Source organism: Rhipicephalus sanguineus, chromosome 4 (assembly GCF_013339695.2).
Source record: "Rhipicephalus sanguineus isolate Rsan-2018 chromosome 4, BIME_Rsan_1.4, whole genome shotgun sequence".
NCBI lineage: Eukaryota > Metazoa > Arthropoda > Arachnida > Ixodida > Ixodidae > Rhipicephalus > Rhipicephalus sanguineus.
In genome coordinates this window covers 183,466,990-183,489,164 of record NC_051179.1, presented here as the reverse complement: position 1 = coordinate 183,489,164, position 22,175 = coordinate 183,466,990, and the positions used below count along the sequence as shown (strand labels likewise).

Sequence of the window (22,175 nt, the reverse complement as noted above, 5' to 3'; positions counted from 1 at the left end):
TGAGGGTACTTTTTTCACCAGTAAAATGGCTGCCAGCTGATCGTTTACCCATCGCGATGTAGCAAGCGAGTTTTATGCCAGCATCCCGAAACGTGCTCAGCACTTCTGCCTTATTACGTACCGCCACCACGAATACCATCACGCACACTTGAGGGTACTTTTTTCACCAGTAAAATGGCTGCCAGCTGATCGTTTACCCATCGCGATGTAGCAAGCGAGTTTTATGCCAGCATCCCGAAACGTGCTCAGCACTTCTGCCTTATTACGTACCGCCACCACGAATACCATCACGCACACTTGAGGGTACTTTTTTCACCAGTAAAATGGCTGCCAGCTGATCGTTTACCCATCGCGATGTAGCAAGCGAGTTTTATGCCAGCATCCCGAAACGTGCTCAGCACTTCTGCCTTATTACGTACCGCCAGCACGAATACCATCACGCGCACTTGATAGTACTTTTTTCACCAGTAAAATGGCTGCCAGCTGATCGTTTACCCATCGTAATGTAGCAAGTGAGTTTTATGCCAACATGCGGACTGTGGCTGAAAGCTTTTTATCTTCAACAGCTTGTGCCATGTTTGAGTTTTGCAACATTGCGCTTGCATCGCATGTCAAAATGAAGCTACTGAGTGTCACATCCACTGTGGAAGAAACCGCGATCGCTAACGAAGCGGTCATAAGCAGTGTTCGCGCAGTTCTGAAGGCGCGTGCATGGCCTATGCACACAGAGTCAAAACGAAACTACTGAGCACAGCAGCCACTGTGTAATCATGCATGTCGACTACACAGTTCTGAAGGCACGCAGCAAAAACGAAACTACTGCTTGTTACAACCGTTGCAGACGATACTGCAGTTGCTATCGGCGCGATCACTGATAGCATCCATGCAATTCACGTGCGCCAAGTAAAAATTAAAACGAAACACAGTTTACCGCAGCCGCTGAAGCCAACAACGTGATTACGGATGGCAACCACGCCTTCTTGAAGGCCCAAGGCCAACATGGTGTCACATGCGGGGGTAAACGCAAACAAGCATGAAGCGTTCTGGCCTTCCTCTCGTTACCGTACAGTTCGCGCTGATGACAATGGCAATGCGAACTTTGCCGCCTCATTTCAGTTGTTCCCGAACGCCATTTTCACTCTTTTCCGTTGCACATTTGTGGCACTTCACGCTTGGCCAGGGTGCTCTGAGGGTTGTCCGAATTAACCAGGTTGTGGCCAAATGTGACTGAATTAACGAGAGTTTGATGTCATTAAACAATGAATATGCTGGCCAGGACAAGAGAACACATCCGGATTATCTGATCTTCCGAACCAACGTGGGTCCAATTACCGAGCTTTTACTGTATTACATACATATGTTAGCATGATTCCTCACCATACATGACACTTGTATGGGGTCTTTTTCTGACGAAGTTCAAATATTGGCGTGGCTCTGTGGAAGAACACTTGACTGCCATGCAGAATGCCTGCATTCGAATTTGCCTCAAACCCTGTTTTAGATGTGAAGCATCTTATAGTGGAGTTCAATCCGGTGGTGGTGGTGTGCGGCATGACCACCCTTACTGCGCATGCGCAAGCCCTCTCCACACACCTCCTTTCTCCCTCTCCACTCACCTCTCCGCTTCCCATTTCCCCTCCCCTTTCCCTCACCCTCTCCCCATCCCCATCTCCCCTTTCCCTTCTCCACCTCCCCTCTCCACTCCCCCTCTGAAACGCAGGCTCTACATACCGAAACGCTGCTTCGCATTGCTTCATGGTCCCCTTTAGCGGGAGATGGTGTGATTTTTTATTTTCTCATTGTGTGTGCAATAGCTGCGACGGATACCGGCAGTGGAGGCAGGCAACATCACCACCAAAATATGCTGCTGCTGCATCCTCATAACAGGTTACACTATAAAAAAGACAGCGAAACTACAAAAGTAATATAGTGCACGTGACAATAACAGCCTTTATCATAGCTGCCGTGTGGTGAGGCAACACATCTGTTGCCCCAAATGCTCTGCTATCAAAATAAGAAATTTTGATTGCTTGAAAAATGCTACCATGTAGCAGTCTGTAGGGTGATTCCACGAGAGATCGAACATGCCTGTCGGGTCGCAATTTTCGTTTTGCCTGGGTTTTTTATATGTTATGTGGGCACATTCAAAGTGTACGGGACTGAAAATTTTATTTCCAGGAAACGCTCCCAGCGCGCCAAAAAAATATTTGAAGGTGGCGGCGCGGGCCTCCTGTTTTTGCTCACTGCAATATTTTCGGATTTCGCGGCCAAATTTAGCGCGAACTATAAATGATGTGTCCAAAATTTTTTTGCTGTTTTTAATACGCATTACTGTGAATTACACCCATGCTTTTTTTATGCCGTCCTCAAAAAGAAGAAAATGGGAAAAAATGTCAAACACAGCCGAAATCAAAAAAGGGTCCTAAGTTTGAGGCGCCTTGGCGCCTTTGCTATTTCAAACAGAAACTTGAAAATAATGTCAACTATAGAAAAGAGCATTTGTAACATTTATACGGAAGATCATTTTCCTACAAGCAGCGCAAACAAAGAAAAAAATGGTTAAAGCGAGTTTTTTCAGAAAAGTACATTTTCAAAAAATAAAATAAAAAAAACTCCGGTCTTAATTTTGACGACAATTTTTTATCGAAGAGCGCTTATGTCAGTGAACACACGGTTTTAATATCGTATGTCCTCATTTGCTTTGTTTACGAGATATAACTGGTCAAAATGACCCTTGCTGTGTGTGCTCACTTCAGTGCGACTGATGGTTGTTATTGGCTTGCATTGTGCGTAAATCGCAGTTTTAATTATTCTGCTGCAGCAGAACCTTGCTGTGGTGGCTTTTGGTCAAGAAAAATGTGTTTTCAGATTTTATTTGTGTCTAGCGTGTGCAAAAGTGGGCTGCTGCCGCCCTCTAAATGGCTAACGTGCAAACAGTTTGCAGCCTACAACCGCGCCAACAATCATCAGAGGAAAGATGGGCGCGCCTGTTCAAGATACACATCGCTTCTTCTTCCTGAAGAAATGCCTGGTCTACCTCATCGCGGTTAGATGTACACAGGTTTTCCTTGAGGAGCGTAAAGCAATGCAAGCATACTTCGCGGGTGTCGCGAAAATCCTCAGCCTTACAGTAGCTTCTGGAGGTAGTCAACAACAAAAAGAGCAAAGAAAAAAAATTGTGCAACGAAAACGCTTTCCTCAGCAATCTTCTTTTTGTGAACGCAGAAATAATCGGCAAAGAACAATCGGACGTAGCCATGGGCCGCGTGGATCGCGTGTAGTGAACAGCTAGACCTAGAGCAAGCCGAAACGTTTATACTGAACGGCGCCGCACAAATTATCTCACATCTGCGCAGCTGTCATGAATGCCTTTCCAGAACTGCTCACGGTTTAACATCTTATGACTAAGGGTGTCTAAGCGCTTTGGGCTGTAATAATAATTTGTAGGCCGCACTCATTGTCAAAACTAAGGGTAATGTCCGTCTGGCGCCACCAATGACCTCTGCTGTCCTCGACGTGTGAAAGCACTTTAGTAAAGTGGCAACAAAACATCATAAATTGGGCAGCTTCGGCCACTTATGGCTTAATCATGCCGCACCGCACGTTTTCTGGCTGTCCAAACACTGAGGTATAAAGGTCGAGATGATACAGGAAGACGTTATTTGCGACGCCAAAAACATGTGATAGCGGGAAGTGAAATAAACGGCTCGGAAATCATTGAGCTAACTTTTTACAAATGTTGTTCAGGCACAGTGTGCGTCGAATGGGGAAGATGGTTAGAGCGTACAATGCACGTAATGGAAGGGAAGCAAGCAGGTAGTGAGAGAACAACTGCATAACGGCGCGCCTGCTGATTGTGACATTTAGTTACTGATTACGTTGGCCTTCGCTGCATACAGATGCTTTATTCTGTGTGCAAGGAGAGTTTTGACAAAGTGCCCTAAACCATATGCTCGCGGTGTCTCGCGTGCTTCTGATTAGCGAATACTGGCGGGGTAAGTTGAGATTGTAAGCTGCAAACTGCGTACGCGTTAGGCCTTTAGAGAGCGGCAGCAGCCCACCCCACACACGCTAGACACAATTAAAGTTTGAGGATACATTTTTCTTGGCGACATGACACCAGAGCAAAGCTTTACTGCAGGAAAATAGTTAAAACTAGATTTACGTGCAATGCAAGCTGATGACAACTACCAATCGCACTGAAGTGAGCACACACAGCAAGGGTAATTTTGGCACGTTAAATCTCGTGAACAAAGCAAATGCGGACATACATATTAACACGGTGTTTTCACTGTCATAAGCGCTCTTCGACAAAAAAAATGTTGTCAAAATTGAGGCCTGAGTTTTTTTTTCATTTTTTGAAAATGTACTTTTTTGAAAAAAACTGGCTTCTTTAACTATTTTCTTCTTATTTTGCGCTGCCTGTAGGAAAACGATCTTCCGCATAAATGTTGCAAAGGCTCCTTGAAATACTGGACACTGTTTTGAAGTTTCTGTGTGAAATAAGAAAGGCACCGAGGCGCATCAAACTTAGCAAACTTTGTTGATTTGGACCGGGTTTGCCATTTTTTTCACAATCTTTTTTTCCTTTTGAGGACGGCATAAAAAAGCATGGATGTAATTCACACTAATGCGTATTAAAACCAACAAAAAAATTTTTCGACACATCATTTATTGTTCGCGTTAAATTCAGCCGTGAAATCCCAAAACATTGCAGTGAACAAAAACAGGAGGTCCGCGCCGCCACCTTCAAACATTTTTTTGGCATGCTGGGAGTGTTTCTTGGAAATAAAATTTTTGGTTCCGTGGACTTTGAATGTGCCCACAAAACATATAAAAAACGCAGGCAAAACAAAAATATCGACCGGACAGGCATATTCGATCTCTCGTGGAATCACCCTTTGGAGGGCGGCAGTAGCCCACTTTCGCACACGCTAGAACCAAATAAAATCTGAGAACACATTTTTCTTGACGAAAGGCCACCAGAGCAAGGTTTTGCTGCAGCAGAATAATTAAAACTGCGATTTACGCACAATGCAAGCTGATAACAACCATCAGTCGCACTGAAGTGAGCCCACACAGCAAGGGTCATTTTGACCAGTTATATCTCGTAAACAAAGCAAATGAGGACATATGATATTAAAACCGTGTGTTCACTGACATAAGCGCTCTTCGATAAAAAATTGTCGTCAAAATTAAGACCGGAGTTTTTTTTTATTTTATTTTTTGAAAGTGTACTTTTTTGAAAAAACTCGCTTATTTAACTATTTTTTTCTTTTTGTGCGCTGCCCATAGGAAAAAGATCTTCCGTGTAAATGTTGCAAAGGCTCTTTTCTATAGTTGACATTATTTTCAAGTTTCTGTTTGAAATAGCAAAGGCGCCAAGGCGCCTCAAACTTAGGACCCTTTTTTGATTTCGGCTGTGTTTGACATTTTTTCCCATTTTCTTCTTTTTGAGGACGGCATAAAAAAAGCATGGGTGTAATTCACAGTAATGCGTATTAAAACCAGCAAAAGAAATTTTCGACACATCATTTATAGTTCGCGCTAAATTCGGCCGCGAAATCCGAAAATATTGCAGTGAGCAAAAACAGGAGGCCCGCGCCGCCACCTTCAAATATTTTTTTGGCGCGCTGGGAGCGTTTCTTGGAAATAAAATTCTCAGTTCCGTGCACTTTGAATGTATCCACATAACATATAAAAAAACCAGGCAAAACAAAAATTGCGACCGGACAGGCATGTTCGATCTCTCGTGGAATCACCCTGTAGTACTCATTAAAAAAATGTGCATACATTTTTTGTATGAAGGGGAATGGATCGAGGGGCCAGTTGTTTGTTAGACGCAACCATATGAAACCTATGAAAAATGAAGCTAGAAAAAAACCACAGGGAGGCATTATTTGTAGTTGCTTTAATCAAGTGAGATCAATTATATGATAAAAGGAAAATTAATGAAAATGGATGAAGAATATGACTCTGCCCTGGTGCACAGCGAACCCGCAACCTTCTCACTTCATAATCACTACCCTCCCAATTAAATACTATACAAATAACACTACCCCCATGCTTTCCTTGGCTTTGTTATCCATGGGCTTTGTATCGTTATGTAATGGTCATGCAGCATGCACAATTATCGTATGCACAAGGAGCAGCAAAATAAAAAAAAAATATTGGGAATAAATGTACAGCAAGTCTAGGTCTAAGCTGGGTGCAATTCATCACCACTCCTAACAAAGAAATACTACTAGTACATCAATTGCTCCCAGGTCAAAATGTGGATGATGCAATGAAGAAGCTCACCAACTGTATTCAGCTCTCGGTTGTACGTTGGCTGGGTGTCGACTGCCGAGATGGTCCATCTGCACAAATGTAAAAATGAACACCTCGTTCAACAGCTGTATCCCGATGCGACACCTCGAAGACTCCGAGCAAGCTAGACGGTTGGGTGTGTTGTGTTTAGTAGCACATAAGCAACTAGGGCTTGTCATGTGCCAAACACAAGGTATCAATTATGTAAAAAGTTGGGTCTCCTCAATCAACTCTCTTGTTTAAGCAAGGGCCCTGACGATCCCAACTAATAATAAAAACCTCGTTCCTCTTCTCAGAGATGAGAAAGTGGGTGAGGCAAACAACAATGCTTAGCTAGGTACGCGGCTACTTTAATGTTTTCCTAGAAATCCTGCTTCCCTTAAAAAGCTGAAAAAACATGACTTAACAAGCACATCTTCACCTAGAACCAGTGCTCGGCGAATAAGGATGTGTTCGGTGCAAAATGAAGTAAAAAATTTTTTCCTTAGCATTTTAAGTTCTGTGCACGAAATTAAGACGTGGTTTACTATCGGCACATCTCCATATGTGTCACAATTAGGCTTGCTTTGCTAGAATGAAGCTGCGTGTGAGGTGCGTGTCTCCTATGCAGAGATGGCACAATATCACTTCTTTAACACGTTTCGATGTGTGCAAGATTCCATTCGCCTGACACGGGCTTTACTAGGTGCAGCTTGTTATTGGATTGATTGTTCCATGCAGACTGCCATTTTCTTTTTAGTTTACAATGTACCAGCATAATGCAGTCTTTAGGACGTACATTTATTTTCTTTATTTGTTTGTGACTAGCTTGTGCCACACATATGTCTGCTTTCTCATTGCCGCTAATTCCGACATGGCTCGGAACCCAGCATAAATTTCATGCGCTGTCCTCGTGTGGTAGCCTTTATTACATTGTATATAATATCCCCCAATGGCAGTGTCACTGTGTCCCTAGAATGAATGGCTGTGAGCACACGTAGGGAGTCTGTGTGTATACTACATCAAATCCTGCTACAACGAAAGTGACGGGACACGCAGAAAGCTTCGTTGTGGCGGAACTTCAGTGCAGTGAAATTTCATCTATAGACCATAAAATTCGGTAAGATCTGATTATTATGACTCGTTCTTTGATCCCAGCAAACGCATGCATTGAACTCTCGCCAATGCAGACGTACTTGGCCGCACACCGAGTCAACGTATTCTCCCGCGTGTAACACGCACAAAACATACAGAAAAGTTGAAGCTAAACTCTTGGTGCATTATACACAAATTTCAGTGTGCAAGTAGGCTTCACGGCATGCCTTCACAGTAATGCAAGGAAGGCGGCCTTGCAACAATACACGGGTATCTTCTGGAACCAAGCCGGTTCCAAAACGTCGGGTTCTTACGTGTTTACACAACTTTGGTTGGAGATGAAATAATAGTTTCTCAGTTTACTTACCCAACCAGACAGACTTCGGCCTAATTTTTACCTTCACAAGTACCTTCTTTTCTTTCTCCCGCAGTTTGTAGTGGGGGGTGCCGGTTATATGCAGGGGCGGGTTATACACGAGAAAAATGCGATATTCAGGCTGCCCTCGGAGTGTGCAGAGTTTGCAGCGCTGCGAACAAATGTACTAAAGCTTCGCTGGAGGCCAACTGAAAACTAAGTGCCGAAGCTCCACACCGCCACAGTCGTAAGCGAATGACAGGAAAGCCCTCACGCTTCGTGCCGTTTTACGGTTTTCCGTCTTTATTGCCTTTAATCTTCGGCTGTGTTAGCTACGTACCTTCGGAGCTTATTCGCTGTCGATCGTCGCGACGATAGCGACCACGGTTTTCTGTGCAGTGATTGCGGCAAACGGCAGTTCCGTTTTTAATCTGTGCTTGCTGGCTGTGCGCGTGCCTTCAGAAGTGTGTCGTTTCTATCTGTGATCGCGTCTACCACGGTTTTGTCCGCAGCGTTGTGGCAAACAGAATTGGCGCATTGCTTCGAGTCGGTACGCGTGATGCGTGCATACTTTAGTGGTTGCCCACGATCGCGTCGACACAACCGCATTTGTGTTCGCAGTGTTTGCGGCAGAATGTAGTTACGCTTGCACCAGGTGCATGCTGGCTGCGCATGTGCCTTCGTAACACCGTGGTTGTCATTTAGGATTGAAGGGCTAGTGACGACGAGCGGTAGTTTTGTTTTCAGCGCTACATCAAAAACATGGCGGCAGTTCTTGAACGATTCTACCACGGTCCACACGCGCATCAAGCCCACTGGCAGCATCAGGGTCAATGGGCGATGTGTCGGCGATCATCTAAATGGCGAAAAATTTGCCGGGATGCACGTGTGGTGGTAGACAGTGTGTCCCAATGAAGACACGCGTGTTGCAATGTGGCTGCACGGCTCCAGAAGTCACAAGCCAACGAGAAATTGTCGAGCTGCTAGCGGAATTTCGCGACAATCCTAGGCATTTTCCTTTTCCTTATGTGGTATTACTTGCGAAAACTTCGTTGAAGCGGAAGTATCCAGGTTGTGACGAGACATTTTTTGCATTGTTTTCTATGGGCGGCTGACGGGGAATCGAAAATCGTTCGTTGTGGTGGAGATTTCGTTGTAGCAGACTTCGTTACAGCGGGATTCGACTGTAATACCATGTGGGATGTCTTCCTGTACTGTTTTTTCTATGGCTTTAGAAATGGCATACTAACATTCTGTAGTGAAGATGGATGTAGACTGTGGAAGTCATAGTGCTTCTTCTTGGCCCCCTTGTAAAACTGCACTTTCAACATAGCCGGTCGTTTTCGAACCATCGGTATAAAAGCATGTGAATTAAGCTGCCGTATTTTTCCTCTAGCGCATGAAATTCCTGAATAGGCTAAGGTGTTGTGGTGGGGTTGGTGCTTAAGGGAAATGTGCTAGAGCGAGATCACAGCCTGTGGGAAAGGTGAGCCACAGGGGCAGTGGATCGTGTCTGTGGCCAATGCCACGGTAATGTGTCCAGTATGCAAAGGTTCTCGCAAATCACTTCAATACGTAAGAGCAGTGGTTTAACGGCTTGGAGTTTGTTGTTAAATAGTATTCTTGAAGGACAGTCTGTTACTACTGGGTAGCAGATGTTTTGGTACGGATCGTAACTTAGGAATATATGCAGAGGTAAGAGAAGGATCTCCTACTTTCTAGCGTGGGTTCATTTGTTTCTACATAAAGGCTAGCTATCGGAGATGTTCCGTACGCCCGGCATGATAGCAAGATGCAGGCCTGAGTTATGTAGTGGGTCTAGCTTTTTTAAGTATGATGGTCTTTCTGAACAATACACTATACGGCCGTCCGAGGGAGCTAGAACCTTATTGAAATAAGATAGAGTTTGGACTACAGAAATCCCCCTTTGATTCATTGATCACCTTCATGGCACAGTACCCAATATCATTTTTTTAAAGTTCATGCCTTTTGGAAGGCAGGGCCGTACCCAGGAATTTTTTTCGGGGGGGGTTTGCGTGTAGAACGGCTGCCATTTTTTAAGATTTATACTGGCTTATTTTCGTGAATAAAACAAGTACATCGCTTACTTGTAATAATTCGATGGTACTTTTCAATTATTTGTACCCAAATAAAGAAATTGGTATGTCAACCTCAAATTCTGGTTAAAGCAAGAAATAAGTTTGGACAATAGCACCACCAAAGCCGGGGACACCGCGACCAACGGCTCCTGATGAAGTAACACAATGTAACCGCGGTACAAAAACGGTATGTATGTGTTACAAGCTGCCACTCTAGCGTCGCCAGCGCGAAGTCGGCGACGGGAATGGCAGCAGGTTAGGTCGTTCCGTACGTAAGCAGAGACAGTGAAGAGATCAGAGACGTGTGAGGGGAGGCGAACCAGAATGTGTAGGTGCCATGCCACTCACCTTCCTTGGGCATTGCCCAGTGGTAAAGGCGTCACTTTGCCCAGCGTTGACTGTAGAACAAAGGTCACTTGGAGTTGCACTGCGGCCACCATCATTTCCCGGCGGCGCATGGGTGTCCTGCTTGTGTTCGTTCTCAGGTGATTCATATAAACCGGTGCATTCTCCTGAGTCGCTACAGAAGTTCGGACGCGCTTGGCTTTCCACCAGTGCTGAGGAGGGCGAAGTTTTATCCTTCGAAGGAGGCGGTTCTTCTCCGTCCGCTTCATCGGTTCGAACTTTCTTGAAGTAAGACGCAAGACTCCTTTGCTTCGTTGTTGCAGAGTGTCTTTTCATTTTGCTGCCGCAATCCTGTGCACGCACACAGAAGTGGCCAGTGGCTCCAAAAAGACGTTTGCGACTGCTTCGACTGCCTGGCGTGAACGGCGGGCGATGTTTTCTTCCTCTCTTATCCACTTTACAGTGGCTAGAATGTAGAAGTGTGATGAACGCGCCGGCTCCCGCGTGGCGCATGTGTTTTCTGAACGCCGCTACAGCTGGTGTGCATGCAGGCCCATTATTGTACTCCAGCTGCAGCAAACTGGATTAACGCTACTTAAAGACCTTTTCACAGAAGACTCCATGGGCACTGCATACTCCCCTTAATATACGTGAACCCCCAAGAATGCACTGCCGAGACATTTGCACTCCCGTGGTACAGTCCAGAAAGGAGGTGTTGCTCCATTCCTGTGAAAAAGTCACCTTTTCACAGACGGCTCCCTGGGTGCCTGCATAATTCTCTCTGGGCTGCGCTAATTAAATAGCCGTGACCCCCCAAAAATGCACTTTGTAGGCTGTGACGTCAGCCTCTGTACTCCCGCGCACAGCCCAGCTTGGCGGCGTTTTTTCTCTCCTGTGAAAGTTGACCGCTGGTGCCGGATTGTGTGCCGGCTGTATCCTCGCTTTGTGCGCTTTGTAGGGAGGTGCATATACCTTCTGTGTACAGAAGAGGTAGATTTCCTTGCGTGTGGTTAAGGTTGTTCGAAGTTGCTCGGATATGCCAGTCTTTCAGTAGATGTCATCTTTGATGATTCGTTTCGGTGGCGAGGACTACAGTTTGAGAAAAGTTTACCCTGCAGCCTGCGTCCTCGGAATGCGCCGCTGAGTTTTTCCGCTTAGGGGTTTCGTTCCCTGGCAAATTTGCGCACGTCGTGTTGGTGTTGCCGTTGCTGTCGAACTGTTTACCTTCACAGAAGGAGATGCGCTTTTCGTAGGAACCCAAAGCCGACACGTGCGGTCCGCACAGATGGATAACTTCTCCAGCGGCAATGGACAAGGAAAGCATCTGGAATCGATAAAGGAGCTGCTACGGGGTGAAAGACGAAAAAAAAAAAAAGACTCGAAGGAACGCGAGGGCAAAGTGCAAAGCTGTACAAATAGGGCAGGTGCGCGTGCGGGGGAGGGAGCGCTGAGGTGTTCTGGTAAAAGGGTAGGTTTGAAGAAAGGAAGAAGAGGGAAGCAATGCCAGGAAAGTTGCAGTGTAACTTTGGCAGCTGGTGGTCGCTGTGAAGGCGTGTAAATATTTTAGTATCACCCGAAAAGTTAAAGCATCAAAAAAATTTCGGGGGGGGTCAGAACCCCCTCAACCCCCCCCTAGTTACGGGCCTGTTGGAAGGGACATTACATGAAGGCTGGGCCACGAAGGCAGCACTCCTTGGCATGTGAGGTAACGGCTCTCTATGGTCGTTTTAAACAGGGTGCAGTCTATTAACATGGTGATTCGGGCAGGAGGGTCATTCCAGCCCTGTGCCATGTATAGGAAAACAGCTAGCACTGTGGAGCTACTGACATCACCTCAGCGTTTGTGAACTCTGTGTCATGCTGAAAAATATTCTTTGCTGCACGCTCGAAATGGATCTCAGTAGCTGTTGTTGAAGCAAATTAACCGTGACCAGAACCTGATGCCACTGCTTCAGCTTTCGTCAAAACTCGGCCGGCAGTGCATAGGCGTGTGCAGGGTTCCCCATCAGGGGGGGCAAAGTTTCATCGCAGCGCCCCCCCACCCTACTAAGTCAATGTATGGGGCAGATTTTGCGCCCCCCCCCTCTTAGGTGACTAGAAGAGTCAATGTACGGGGAAGATTTCGCGCCCCCCCTTTTAGGTGATGAGGGGGGCAGCCGCCCCCCCCCCCCTGCCTCCCCCCTGTACGCACGCCTATGCGGCAGTGTACTTGCCAGTGGCACTAAAACTAAAGCTACAGAAGGTGTCCCGGCTGCGGTCGCACAAATCAGTGCTTCCTACTTTTAGCCATCGTGACTTGTCACCGCTAGTCTTCCCATGTTGCCAAGCGAAAACTTTGTTCATAGTGCGTGGTACGCTAAGTTCATAGAACTTTCAACTGGCCTAACCCAGGTTGCAAACTCACAATGTTTCAAATTCGTTTTGTCCTGCACGGAAGTCCACATCCAACAAAGCTTGCCCATGGCACCATTGTAGGGATTAAAGCTAAGTTGATTTAGAACGTCATAAAAATTGGGCATTGACAGATCGTGGCAGGGTGCAATGCGATATTGCCCCGCTGCTGAGGCTGCCTACATCACGTGCACGTGGCTGCCACGGTGGAAATAGTTTCATCAAGGCATTGCACAAGAAATGTTCGCTTGGGAATCCTACTGGAAAGCGGAAGCATGGCAACTAGTATAGCCCGCAATGTTTTCTTCCACCTCGCTGGAGCTGTCCACTGCCTGAGAAACCAAGAAAATAAGGGGGGGCAGCAACTGTCAAAGAGAGCTGCATGGAGCATGATTTCTGCATTCGTTGGTGACGGCACTGTGATGTGTCCACTTTCGATATGCTTAGAAATTTGAAGTGTCGCGATGATTCTTATCGCTTTGCTTGCACGGTGTCTCTAGACAGCACAGTGCAGGAGGTGGATGGTGGCTGTGGAGAGGACACCCTTCGTACGAGCCTGAAAAGCACCTCCAGAAGGTGTAGCAGAGCGTCTGCTCTGTGGATGCAGCCTGCACCTGTGGAGCTGCTGCGGCCGACACCCAATTGAAATTGTCTCCTGTCACTCGAGACAACTTTAGTGCAGCTTTTGCTCCCATTGAATAAAATTACAGCTAATTTTCCCTTACAGAAGCACCAATTCCCTGAATTTCCCCTAAGTATTTTCAGGCTGTTCAATATCCCTGAGAATTTATGATTTTCCAGGTTGGGAGACATTCTGTTATTATTTATACTGAGCACACATAACTTACTGACTGATTATACGCAAGTCATAAACATTTCGGCAAACTCTACATCACACACCTTTGCACCCAAGTCTAATTTTAGGAGATTCTAGGATCCACTTATTGCCCTGTCTAATGCTATCAGTTTCTGAAAGGAAAGTGGCTTTTTAGATAAGCTTTAGAATTACATAACAGTTATGGGTTATTACAAAACACCTTGTGTCTGGCGCAGCTTAGACTCAGTTGCTTTTGTGCTGTAAAACCCGATTTAACTGACACACAAGCATCATTATACCCCTGTCACACAAGCACACGAAAACTCTTTTACGTAAGCGGTCTTTTACAAAGTTGAAAGACTTTTTAATAAGAGGCATTGCATCGCACACACGGCACTGATGATCTCTTTTTAGTGTTTTCTTGCAAATGCACTACCGAAAGCGTGGTGCTAGCCAGAGTTCTTCAATCATACCGCTTGCAAAACTGCGTTCAGGGACCCGGACATGGCCATGGCCGATTCTGCGGGGGCCTGCAGATTGTCGCACCATCTGGGAGCAGCGATACAAAACACTAGATTGCCGCAGTGCTGCCCTTGCGTGCACTCTTCGCAAGCTCTGCTCAACGCCGCACGCAGCACTGGCGTCGTCGCAAACGATTATTAGTTTGTTTTTTGGTCAGCAGATGACACCACAATCAGCAGACGCCCTTGATTTTGGCCAATGGCGAGTCCGGATTTTGATGCATGGGGCCTATGGGAAGCTTCGCAACTTGTATGATTGAAAAACTCTGGCGCTAGCTTTCAAAACAGAACCAGCCAAAATAAAGTTATCTATCTCGATATATAAATGAACGCGATGTCGCCGTATACTTCGCTGTTGTGCATCTGCACGCGCAGCACGTGCAGGTTGTCTTCCCACAGCCAAGCGTCTCTCTACGACCTCTGCAGCAGATGCTTTTCGCATGTGGTCAGAGCTGTTAGGTAAATGGCATTGGCGCTCTTCTTGTGTCTGTGAGTGCAACGCACTAAGCATTCCAATGTGATACGCCCTCCAGTTCGATCTGCTTTACGAAAGTACACAAGGAAATAAGCATTAAAGGGTATATTAGAGCTTCTACGAGATATGAAATTTGTTTTTATGATAAGCCTAGGAGGCAGGAAAATTAACCTTTGCTCATTTTTTTCATCAATTCATAAGTTTTGGCACTCACTGGTTTCGAGGCTACACTTTTACGGCCATGAAAGAGAGTGACGAACTCCATTTCGAAAAAAGACTGTTTCAGAAAAAGAGACTGCTCTCTGTTGTCTGTCTGCAGGCGAAACACTTTTTCGGAAGAAGTCTTCTTGCTCAAAAGTCTTTCAAGTGTTCGTGTACCAGGAGTATATTGCTTGCGTATCAGTAAACAAACACAATAAACTAGACATTTGGTGCACCAAACAAAAGGCATCCATTGATGTCAAGACGGAATGAAATGTTGAAGAGAGTTAGTACAGTCGAAGCCACTTATAACGATCCCACATATAACGATCTATCGGTTATAACGACCATATTTGGGTGCACTTACGATTTTCCTATGCTAACCATTGAAGCTGCGTCCACATATAGCGAACATTTTTCAAAGCCTCCTACTTTTACAACGAACACTTCAGACACGGTCGCGGTAAAAATATGATTCATACGAAGCGAAAAAAAGTTAAAACATCCCCTCTAAAGCGTGACAGGGGCGCGCCCTCACGCGTGCCCCGCTCCAGTTTACTTGCGACCGCGGTGCTCGCGACTATGATATCCCAGATCGGCAAGCACCGCACGCAGATTTCGGACGCTGCGAGCGAGGTGGCTCACTTTCCAGGCGTTTCGTCAGTGGCAGAATGGCAGTGAGGAAAAAAAAATAGTAGGCAGCATGAAGCCTTGTGGTCAGCTTTCGCACGGTAACCTTTCCTGGCGCCGTTCTCTGCAGCTACGACCGCCTGTGATGAACCAAACAATGCCTTGGAGCGCAAGAAGGCATAAATGCAAGAAGTGATAACAGCGATAACTTTCCATCGCAAAAAGGTTCACTGCGTCCCTAAACTCGTCGACGCCACAATGTGCCGCAAAAGGTCGTCCGTCTTTTTAGTAACGGCAGAGACTGGTCGATTGGTGATTACGACTTCCGCACGATTGCGGCGATGCTTTCGCGGATAAGCATCAGAAAAGAGCGAAGGCGAGGTGGCGGCCGTCGATGAACGTGCCATTATGACTTATAGCCGACAACCTTATCGCAGTCATCTGTAGATATCTGCTCGGCTGCGCGTGTGGCGTACGCTGTACACTGCGTATTGACGGCGGTACGAGCGCGCCATGCTGCCGTTCGCAAGTTCGCCGCGTCGTGCGAGACCGCTTTAAAGTGCGCGTCGCTTTGTAGAAACGAAAGTAGCTCGCTGTTGTTGAGTGGCGCGGGCACCGAGAAACGTCGATGCACTGACAGCGAGCATATATTGCGTGTTTGACTAGGTGACAACTCAAGTGCGCCGCGCATCGTCGTGCAGGGCCGCGATGGCATCGCGGAGACGTCGAGTGCGCATTGCTTGCAAAATGCTTGTTTTCGCCGCGTTGAACGAAGAGGCTAGTCGCCGTGCACGGTTTGGAGTGAAGCAAGCACGAAGAACGTACAAACGCGCGCATACGGCATACAGCAAGCGGCCCGGCAGTGACTCCGTGAACCGAGTAGGCGACGCGCTGCACGCAACTAGCCAGGGATGATCGGCTCCACGTCGCGGTACCGCGCTTCGGTGAAATGGTGTCAGCTCATTGCAAAGGCGGTTAATTCATTCGTAAGCACGCAGCGGGCGTCGCTTCACGACGCGAAAAGGCTTAGCTTGTCACCGAAGGGGTTGTTATCCCTTTAATAAAAGTGCAAAGAAAAAAAAAACGGCTTGGGCGCTAAGCGCACGTTTTTAAGGGCGAGTCCATATACAACGAACTACTGATATAACGACCACTTTTCGCGGCACTTTCGAGTTCGTTATAAACGGGTTCAACTGTATTCTTAAAATTTCCTGAAGTGTACAAGCAAGAATGCTTGGAAGCATATTAGAAACAAGCCATTTACATGTGTGTTTACCTGTCATGTGCATGTTTGTGGGTGTGAACTATAGGAACAGACGCAAGGCACAGATGATGAGACATACAAAGTGACTGTTGCACTTTGCTCATATGCATAGTACTGTGCCTCCTGCTGCTAACATCGTGTCTGCCCTAGCTGGCTTTGATTGTAATTACCGCATGCATGAAGCTTAGTGATTGTTGCAATTTAGAGGGCTTGTTCTTTGGACTCACGCTTCATCCTCAGCAGTCTCTTCTCTCAGGAGTGCTCGGTTGTTGAGCATCAGGGCCTTCTTGCGTCCCAGGAAACGCTCAGCCTCAAACACGTTCTCCAGGTGTGAGCCAAGCTTGACAACAAGCTGTGAAGATGCACGAAAAATATAACATCTTTCAATTTTACTTTTGACAACAGTGGTTGTTTTCTATTGCTTGGTCTTCCAGAGACAAAGGCTAACCTCCATTGTAAACGATATCTGTCTTTCAGAATCAAAAACTGCAAAAAAATGCATGCAGACAGACAGGATGGCTGACTAAAAGTTTGTAACGTAGATTTTTATTTGCCAGAAGTGAACATCTCAGTAGTGAGCATACAGTCGAGTGTCCTGGCAGGCCAATGCCCATGTCACTTTATCTGCGCATCTTTTATACTCAGCCGACATGTGAACACCGTAGATAGATAATAACATAGATAAGTTAGTGATATCAGTATGGTTATAAATTCCATCCACATAAACACCCTTTACACCACATCCCCCCTTGTTGATGATGTGGACCTATCACTGGCTATTTATAAGTTCTATCTTTTAGGCGTAACGATATGCCTTCCAAAAAAGGTATACCTAGGACCACAACGTAGAGTCATGGTATGCGTTGCCTTCGGACTGTCCGCATCTGTAGAAAAAGGCACACTTTCTTGGGGAACTACATCAGGTGCCACACCACCTGGACAAATCACACAACGCAATACAGAACTTGGAAGTCCTCCCTCAGTGTCAGTTGTCGCTACTGTCTCTGGCACCCGTGACCATGCCCTCAAAGCAGGAATTGTGCCATGACCAACGAATGGCACAAGCAGACGACGGTTGCACTGTATCAAATCGTTCGGCGTCTCCACCAAGTAGCATCTCAGACTGACCTTGGCTCAGCACCTAAGTAGTACACCTGGAATCTGTCAACCAGATGTCCTGGCCTGGCTTCAGAACTGGCAGGGGTCGAGCACAGGGATGGCGGTATTAGTCCATGGTCCTCCCGCGCATAGGAGCTTCGTCACGCGCCTTGAAGGTTCCATGGTGAAGAAGCAGAGCTAGATGGTCACGAACTTTTGGCAAGCGGTTGCGCAGGCGACGACCTATCAAAAGTTGAGCAGGATTGAAGCCTGTTGAGCCAGGTGTGTCCCTGTACATCACAAGGGTCATGCAACGATCAACATTCTTGCGCCACAGTTCCTTCATGGTTTGGAACTGCACGGTCCACTTCCCCATTCGACTGTGGTAAAGCAGGGCTAATCATGCAATGAGCAAAGCCGTATGTTGACGCGAAGTCAGCGAACTTCCTAGACGAGGACTGTGGCCCGTTGTCACTCCGAAGAACCCCGGGCACACCGTATTGAGCCATAATGGTCTTCAGTGTGGTAATCACGGATATATGCTTGATGTCCCGCGCAGGGTCTGTACTTCTGGAAAATGTGAGTAGTAGTGAACTACTAATAGCAAGTCCTGACCTTCAGAATGGAAGATGTCAGCCCGACTTCTTGTTACAGGAGCTCAGGTGTAGCTGTCCCTATCATGGGCTGCACTCTCTGCTGTCTTGCCGTTATGCACTGTTTGCAGTTTTCGACTGCTTCTTTGATCCTGCGGCCACCACACCGACTCACGGGCCCTCACCTTAGACTAAGCCACTCCAAGACGACCCTTGTGTATCAAACTCAATACTTCCACTTTCAAATCTGCAGGAACAACCAGCTGACTGCCTTTCAACAGAATCGAATCGGCAACCAAAAGTTCGCTGAGGTGCTTCCAATATGCTGCCAAAGTTAGTACTGGCCTGGTCTTAAACAGCCAACCGTAGTTGAAGAACTTGATCAAAGTGGAGCACACACCATCCAATGCTTGATGCCCTCTTATCGTCTCCAAGTCCACTGACACACCTTCCGCGATGGTTTCCACAACCACTTGCATGTAGTTTTTAACTGAAGCAATTGCAGTGCCTGATGACGAAAACAGAGCTCTTGACAATGTGTCAGCAGTCACTAGCAGTTTGCCTGGAACATGCAGTACCTTAAACTGGTAGCGCATCAGCTTAAATCGCAGGCGCTGTAGCTGGGGTGGCAGCAGATCCACTTCCATGTCGCCCAGAAGAGTTGTCAGTGATTGGTCTGTTTTGGTGCCAAATTGGACACCGCGAAGGAATTTGTCGAGCCACTGCATGGCCTCTTTTTCTGCTTTCTGTACGTCTGCTCAGTTTTCGTGAGTGAGCGTGAAGCAAAGGCTACAGCACACTGTGGGGGTTCGTGGTTGTCTTCCCCAAGGAACCTCATCAGAGACTGCTGCGGAACCAGAATCACATTTATTAGCTAAAACAAACTTGAACGGTTAGGCAAAGTTACAGCAAAACTTCCGGCCCCTTACCTGGGCCCCAGCAGGCTGCAGGCCACGTGCGCGAACACTTTCCACGACAGTCTGTCGGCCACCCTCACATGGCTGCCCCCGGTCCCTTCTTATAGCTTGTTCTTGACACGTGGAATATGCGCACCGCCGTCGGATCGTGCCTCGTGTCGCAGCCATTGGAGGCGAGGAGGTTTATCGGCGGTGATTCCCACATGTACATTTTCGGCTCCACTGTCCGGCCTCTGCATTTCAACGTAGCTTAGAAGGTACCCAAAACGTCTAGCAGCTGCCCTCCGGGGCCTATGTGCTCAGCTTCTTGAGGGTCAAGACACACCGGTATTCCAGAGAATGTGCTCAGTATTACGGAAACTTCAGTGCCGCTATCAACCCTGAACTCGAGCAGCAACATGTTGAATTAATGTCCACGTACTTGGCCCGGAGCAGGCCGACTGAGCGAACCTCATTCAGTCCTATAGCCGACACCGAGGAACGACACACTGCCGCAAAGTGGCCCTTCTTTTGGCACTTTTTACAGAGAGCTTGTCGCACTGGGCATTCCGTTCTCAGGTGGCACGCTCTGCCACAGAAATGACATTTGCCCCCTCAAACTGAAGGTGACATTTTGGCTTTTGTGGGGGGCCTTTTTTTTTGTAGACAATTCATCTTCACTTTTGTTGTGTCCACAGAGACGGCCGAAGACGCTGCACTCAAGACGAGGTAGTCCCGCACATTGTGCTCCTTCTCGGCATTCTCTCGTTGGCATGCTTGGATCAAAGCTTCTCTGAGGCTGGGCTTTGAGCACCTGCACAGTTTGTCGGACAGGTTGCTTTCAAGCAAGCCAATGACGAAATGGTCGTGCACTAGCCGCTCCTCGACTTCTTTGGAAGGGTAGCTGCACCGTCGTGCCATGGTCCAAAGTGCGGTGTAAAAAGTGCCCGCCGACTTGCCAGGTTGCTGTATCCGATGGTGAAACTTAACGCTTTTGTGTAGCTCGTTTGCCGTATGGATGAAGCAAGTGCTGATCTTGCTGATGGTTTGCTTGAAACTCACCACATCAGCCTCTGAAACTTGCAGCGAGCTGAGAACTTCCCTTGCCTGTGGACCAATGGTGTACAGCAGTGTGCAGACACGCACTTCATCGGCAGCGTACAGGCCTGAAGCGTAGAGGTAGTCTTTGAACTTGATGAGCAAATCTTTCCAGTGCACTGGGCTGCTGAAATCAAAGGGCGGCGGAGGTCTGAGGTTTGCCAATGCAAACACGGGAGCTGGCGTACTTGCCGGTGCACTTGGCAAAGTACTATCCATTTTCTTGTCACCGTTACTCATCCTGTCCCCAGACGACCACTTTGACCGCACCAGCAACTGTTATTCACAGCACATCCCTGCTGACACGCCCCCTTCCACCCTTGTGGTGGTAGAAGCACGCCCGCTTCTAACATCATGTAGTGAGCATACAGCCGAGTCTCCTAGCAGGCCAATGTCCATGAGACTTTATTTGCGCATCTTTTATACGCAGCCAACATATGAACACTATAGTAGATAAATAACATAGATAAGTTCTGAGTGATATCAGTATTGTTAGAAACGCTCTCTACACAAACACCCTTTACACCAAGATTTCAGTGAGCGGTATCATCACTACTATATAACGCTGGCATTACCAGGTCAAAAACACTCCACTGCCATATGAGCCAGCAGAATTATGAACTTGGGTGCAATTGGCGCAAGCTGCACTTAGATGAGTGCAGCAAGGCACAGGCAAATAGAATTATGGCAAAATGGTGCAAATAGTCCATTTCGAAAAACCGAAAGCGCACAGAAAACATGGACGACGTTTTCTGTTTGCTTCAACATGCCCAAACTGCGGCATAGGCCAATAGTCCAGTTGGATCACCACTGCAAGGGTCAGCAGTATGATGAGAAGCTTTTTTTTTTGATTTGCAGCCCTTCCAAAACAACGCACTTTTTTCCAAAAAGGCAACCCCGTGCTCCCCATTTCTGGGTATGCATGGCATATCTTGCTTTGTAGCAATCATGGCCACAGCAACAGATGATGCCTTTCACCTGCTTGAAAAAGATGATGCCATTCTATAGCACTGCTCTTTGTTTTCCCTTTTCTCAAATACTGCACACCTACTGTAAAATGCCGAGCAAGCGCCCCCCCTCCCCCTCCTCCCCTGCGGGCACTCTTTGTTTTCAAGACGAGCATCGCTTGTGTGAAAAGAACCACAAGAATGAGTACACTGAATGCGTATCTAATGTTTATGAATTTCTGTTGTCATGTGGCCAGTCGTGTGTTGGTCAATCCGGTCGCTGCTTCAATGGTTTGGCGGTCATGAAGGGGAATAAAAGCAGTAAATAAATAAAGCAGTTCATTAGAAATGTGGATGGGCATTTTTTACTTTGAGCGGCTCTCTCTCCACCATCTTGAATTTCGGTCTGGGACCGACCAAGCGCCCCCCTCCAAACCTGGTCAGATTATCCTTCACCGCAGGGGAGGCGCTTGCTCAGCATTTTATGTAACTTTTCTTTCGGACTGGAAAATCACTCACGTCTAAATAGAACTGGTCCAGCTGTCTTGGCTTGTCCTTGAAAGCATAGCCCACCCGGAAATCCAGGCTCGTCAGCTGCACAGCCAGAAGAAAACATGTTGATACCTTTTGGAAGTGTATTTGGTCAGCATGAGAGGGTTTTGAAAATGACAGACAGCATCGTTTTGTCAAAATTCCGGACTCTCTTTGGTTTTGAAGGCAACTTTACCAAAAGATATTCCCCACTTAAGAGCGATACTGTTTTCCTGGTAGTACTAGCGGTGTGCAAACCGAAATGCAGAAGCTACGTACTGTACAAGTTGTGCAAGATTTTGACACTCGTGTTCTTGCAGAGTCATCAAATCAAATCAAATCAAGTTTATTCATCTTTCGAAAAAGGAAAGATAGGAGTTGTCACAAAAAGCTACTACAGTGAGTAGCTTGACGAGGTGACAGCCCCTCCTTGATAGGACAGCAGCAGGCAGTGAACGGGACAAATAATAATAACATGGAACAGATCAGAATGCAAAGGTACACAATAGTTATTGATACATATAAGCGGAA

At 46.9% G+C, this 22,175-nt stretch overlaps 1 protein-coding gene across 1 annotated transcript in view; it reads right to left on the bottom strand.

The window, feature by feature from the left end:
• Positions 1–22,175, bottom strand: part of LOC119390951 (neprilysin) — a 143,618-nt gene that overhangs the window by 24,369 nt on the left and 97,074 nt on the right. Inside the window, exons 10-12 of the mRNA XM_049415440.1 lie at positions 21,633–21,707; positions 16,709–16,833; positions 6,301–6,359 (exon numbers count right to left, since the gene is read on the bottom strand). Coding sequence (XP_049271397.1) covers positions 6,301–6,359; positions 16,709–16,833; positions 21,633–21,707 — 259 coding nt within the window. The remainder of the gene's footprint in view (positions 1–6,300; positions 6,360–16,708; positions 16,834–21,632; positions 21,708–22,175) is intronic.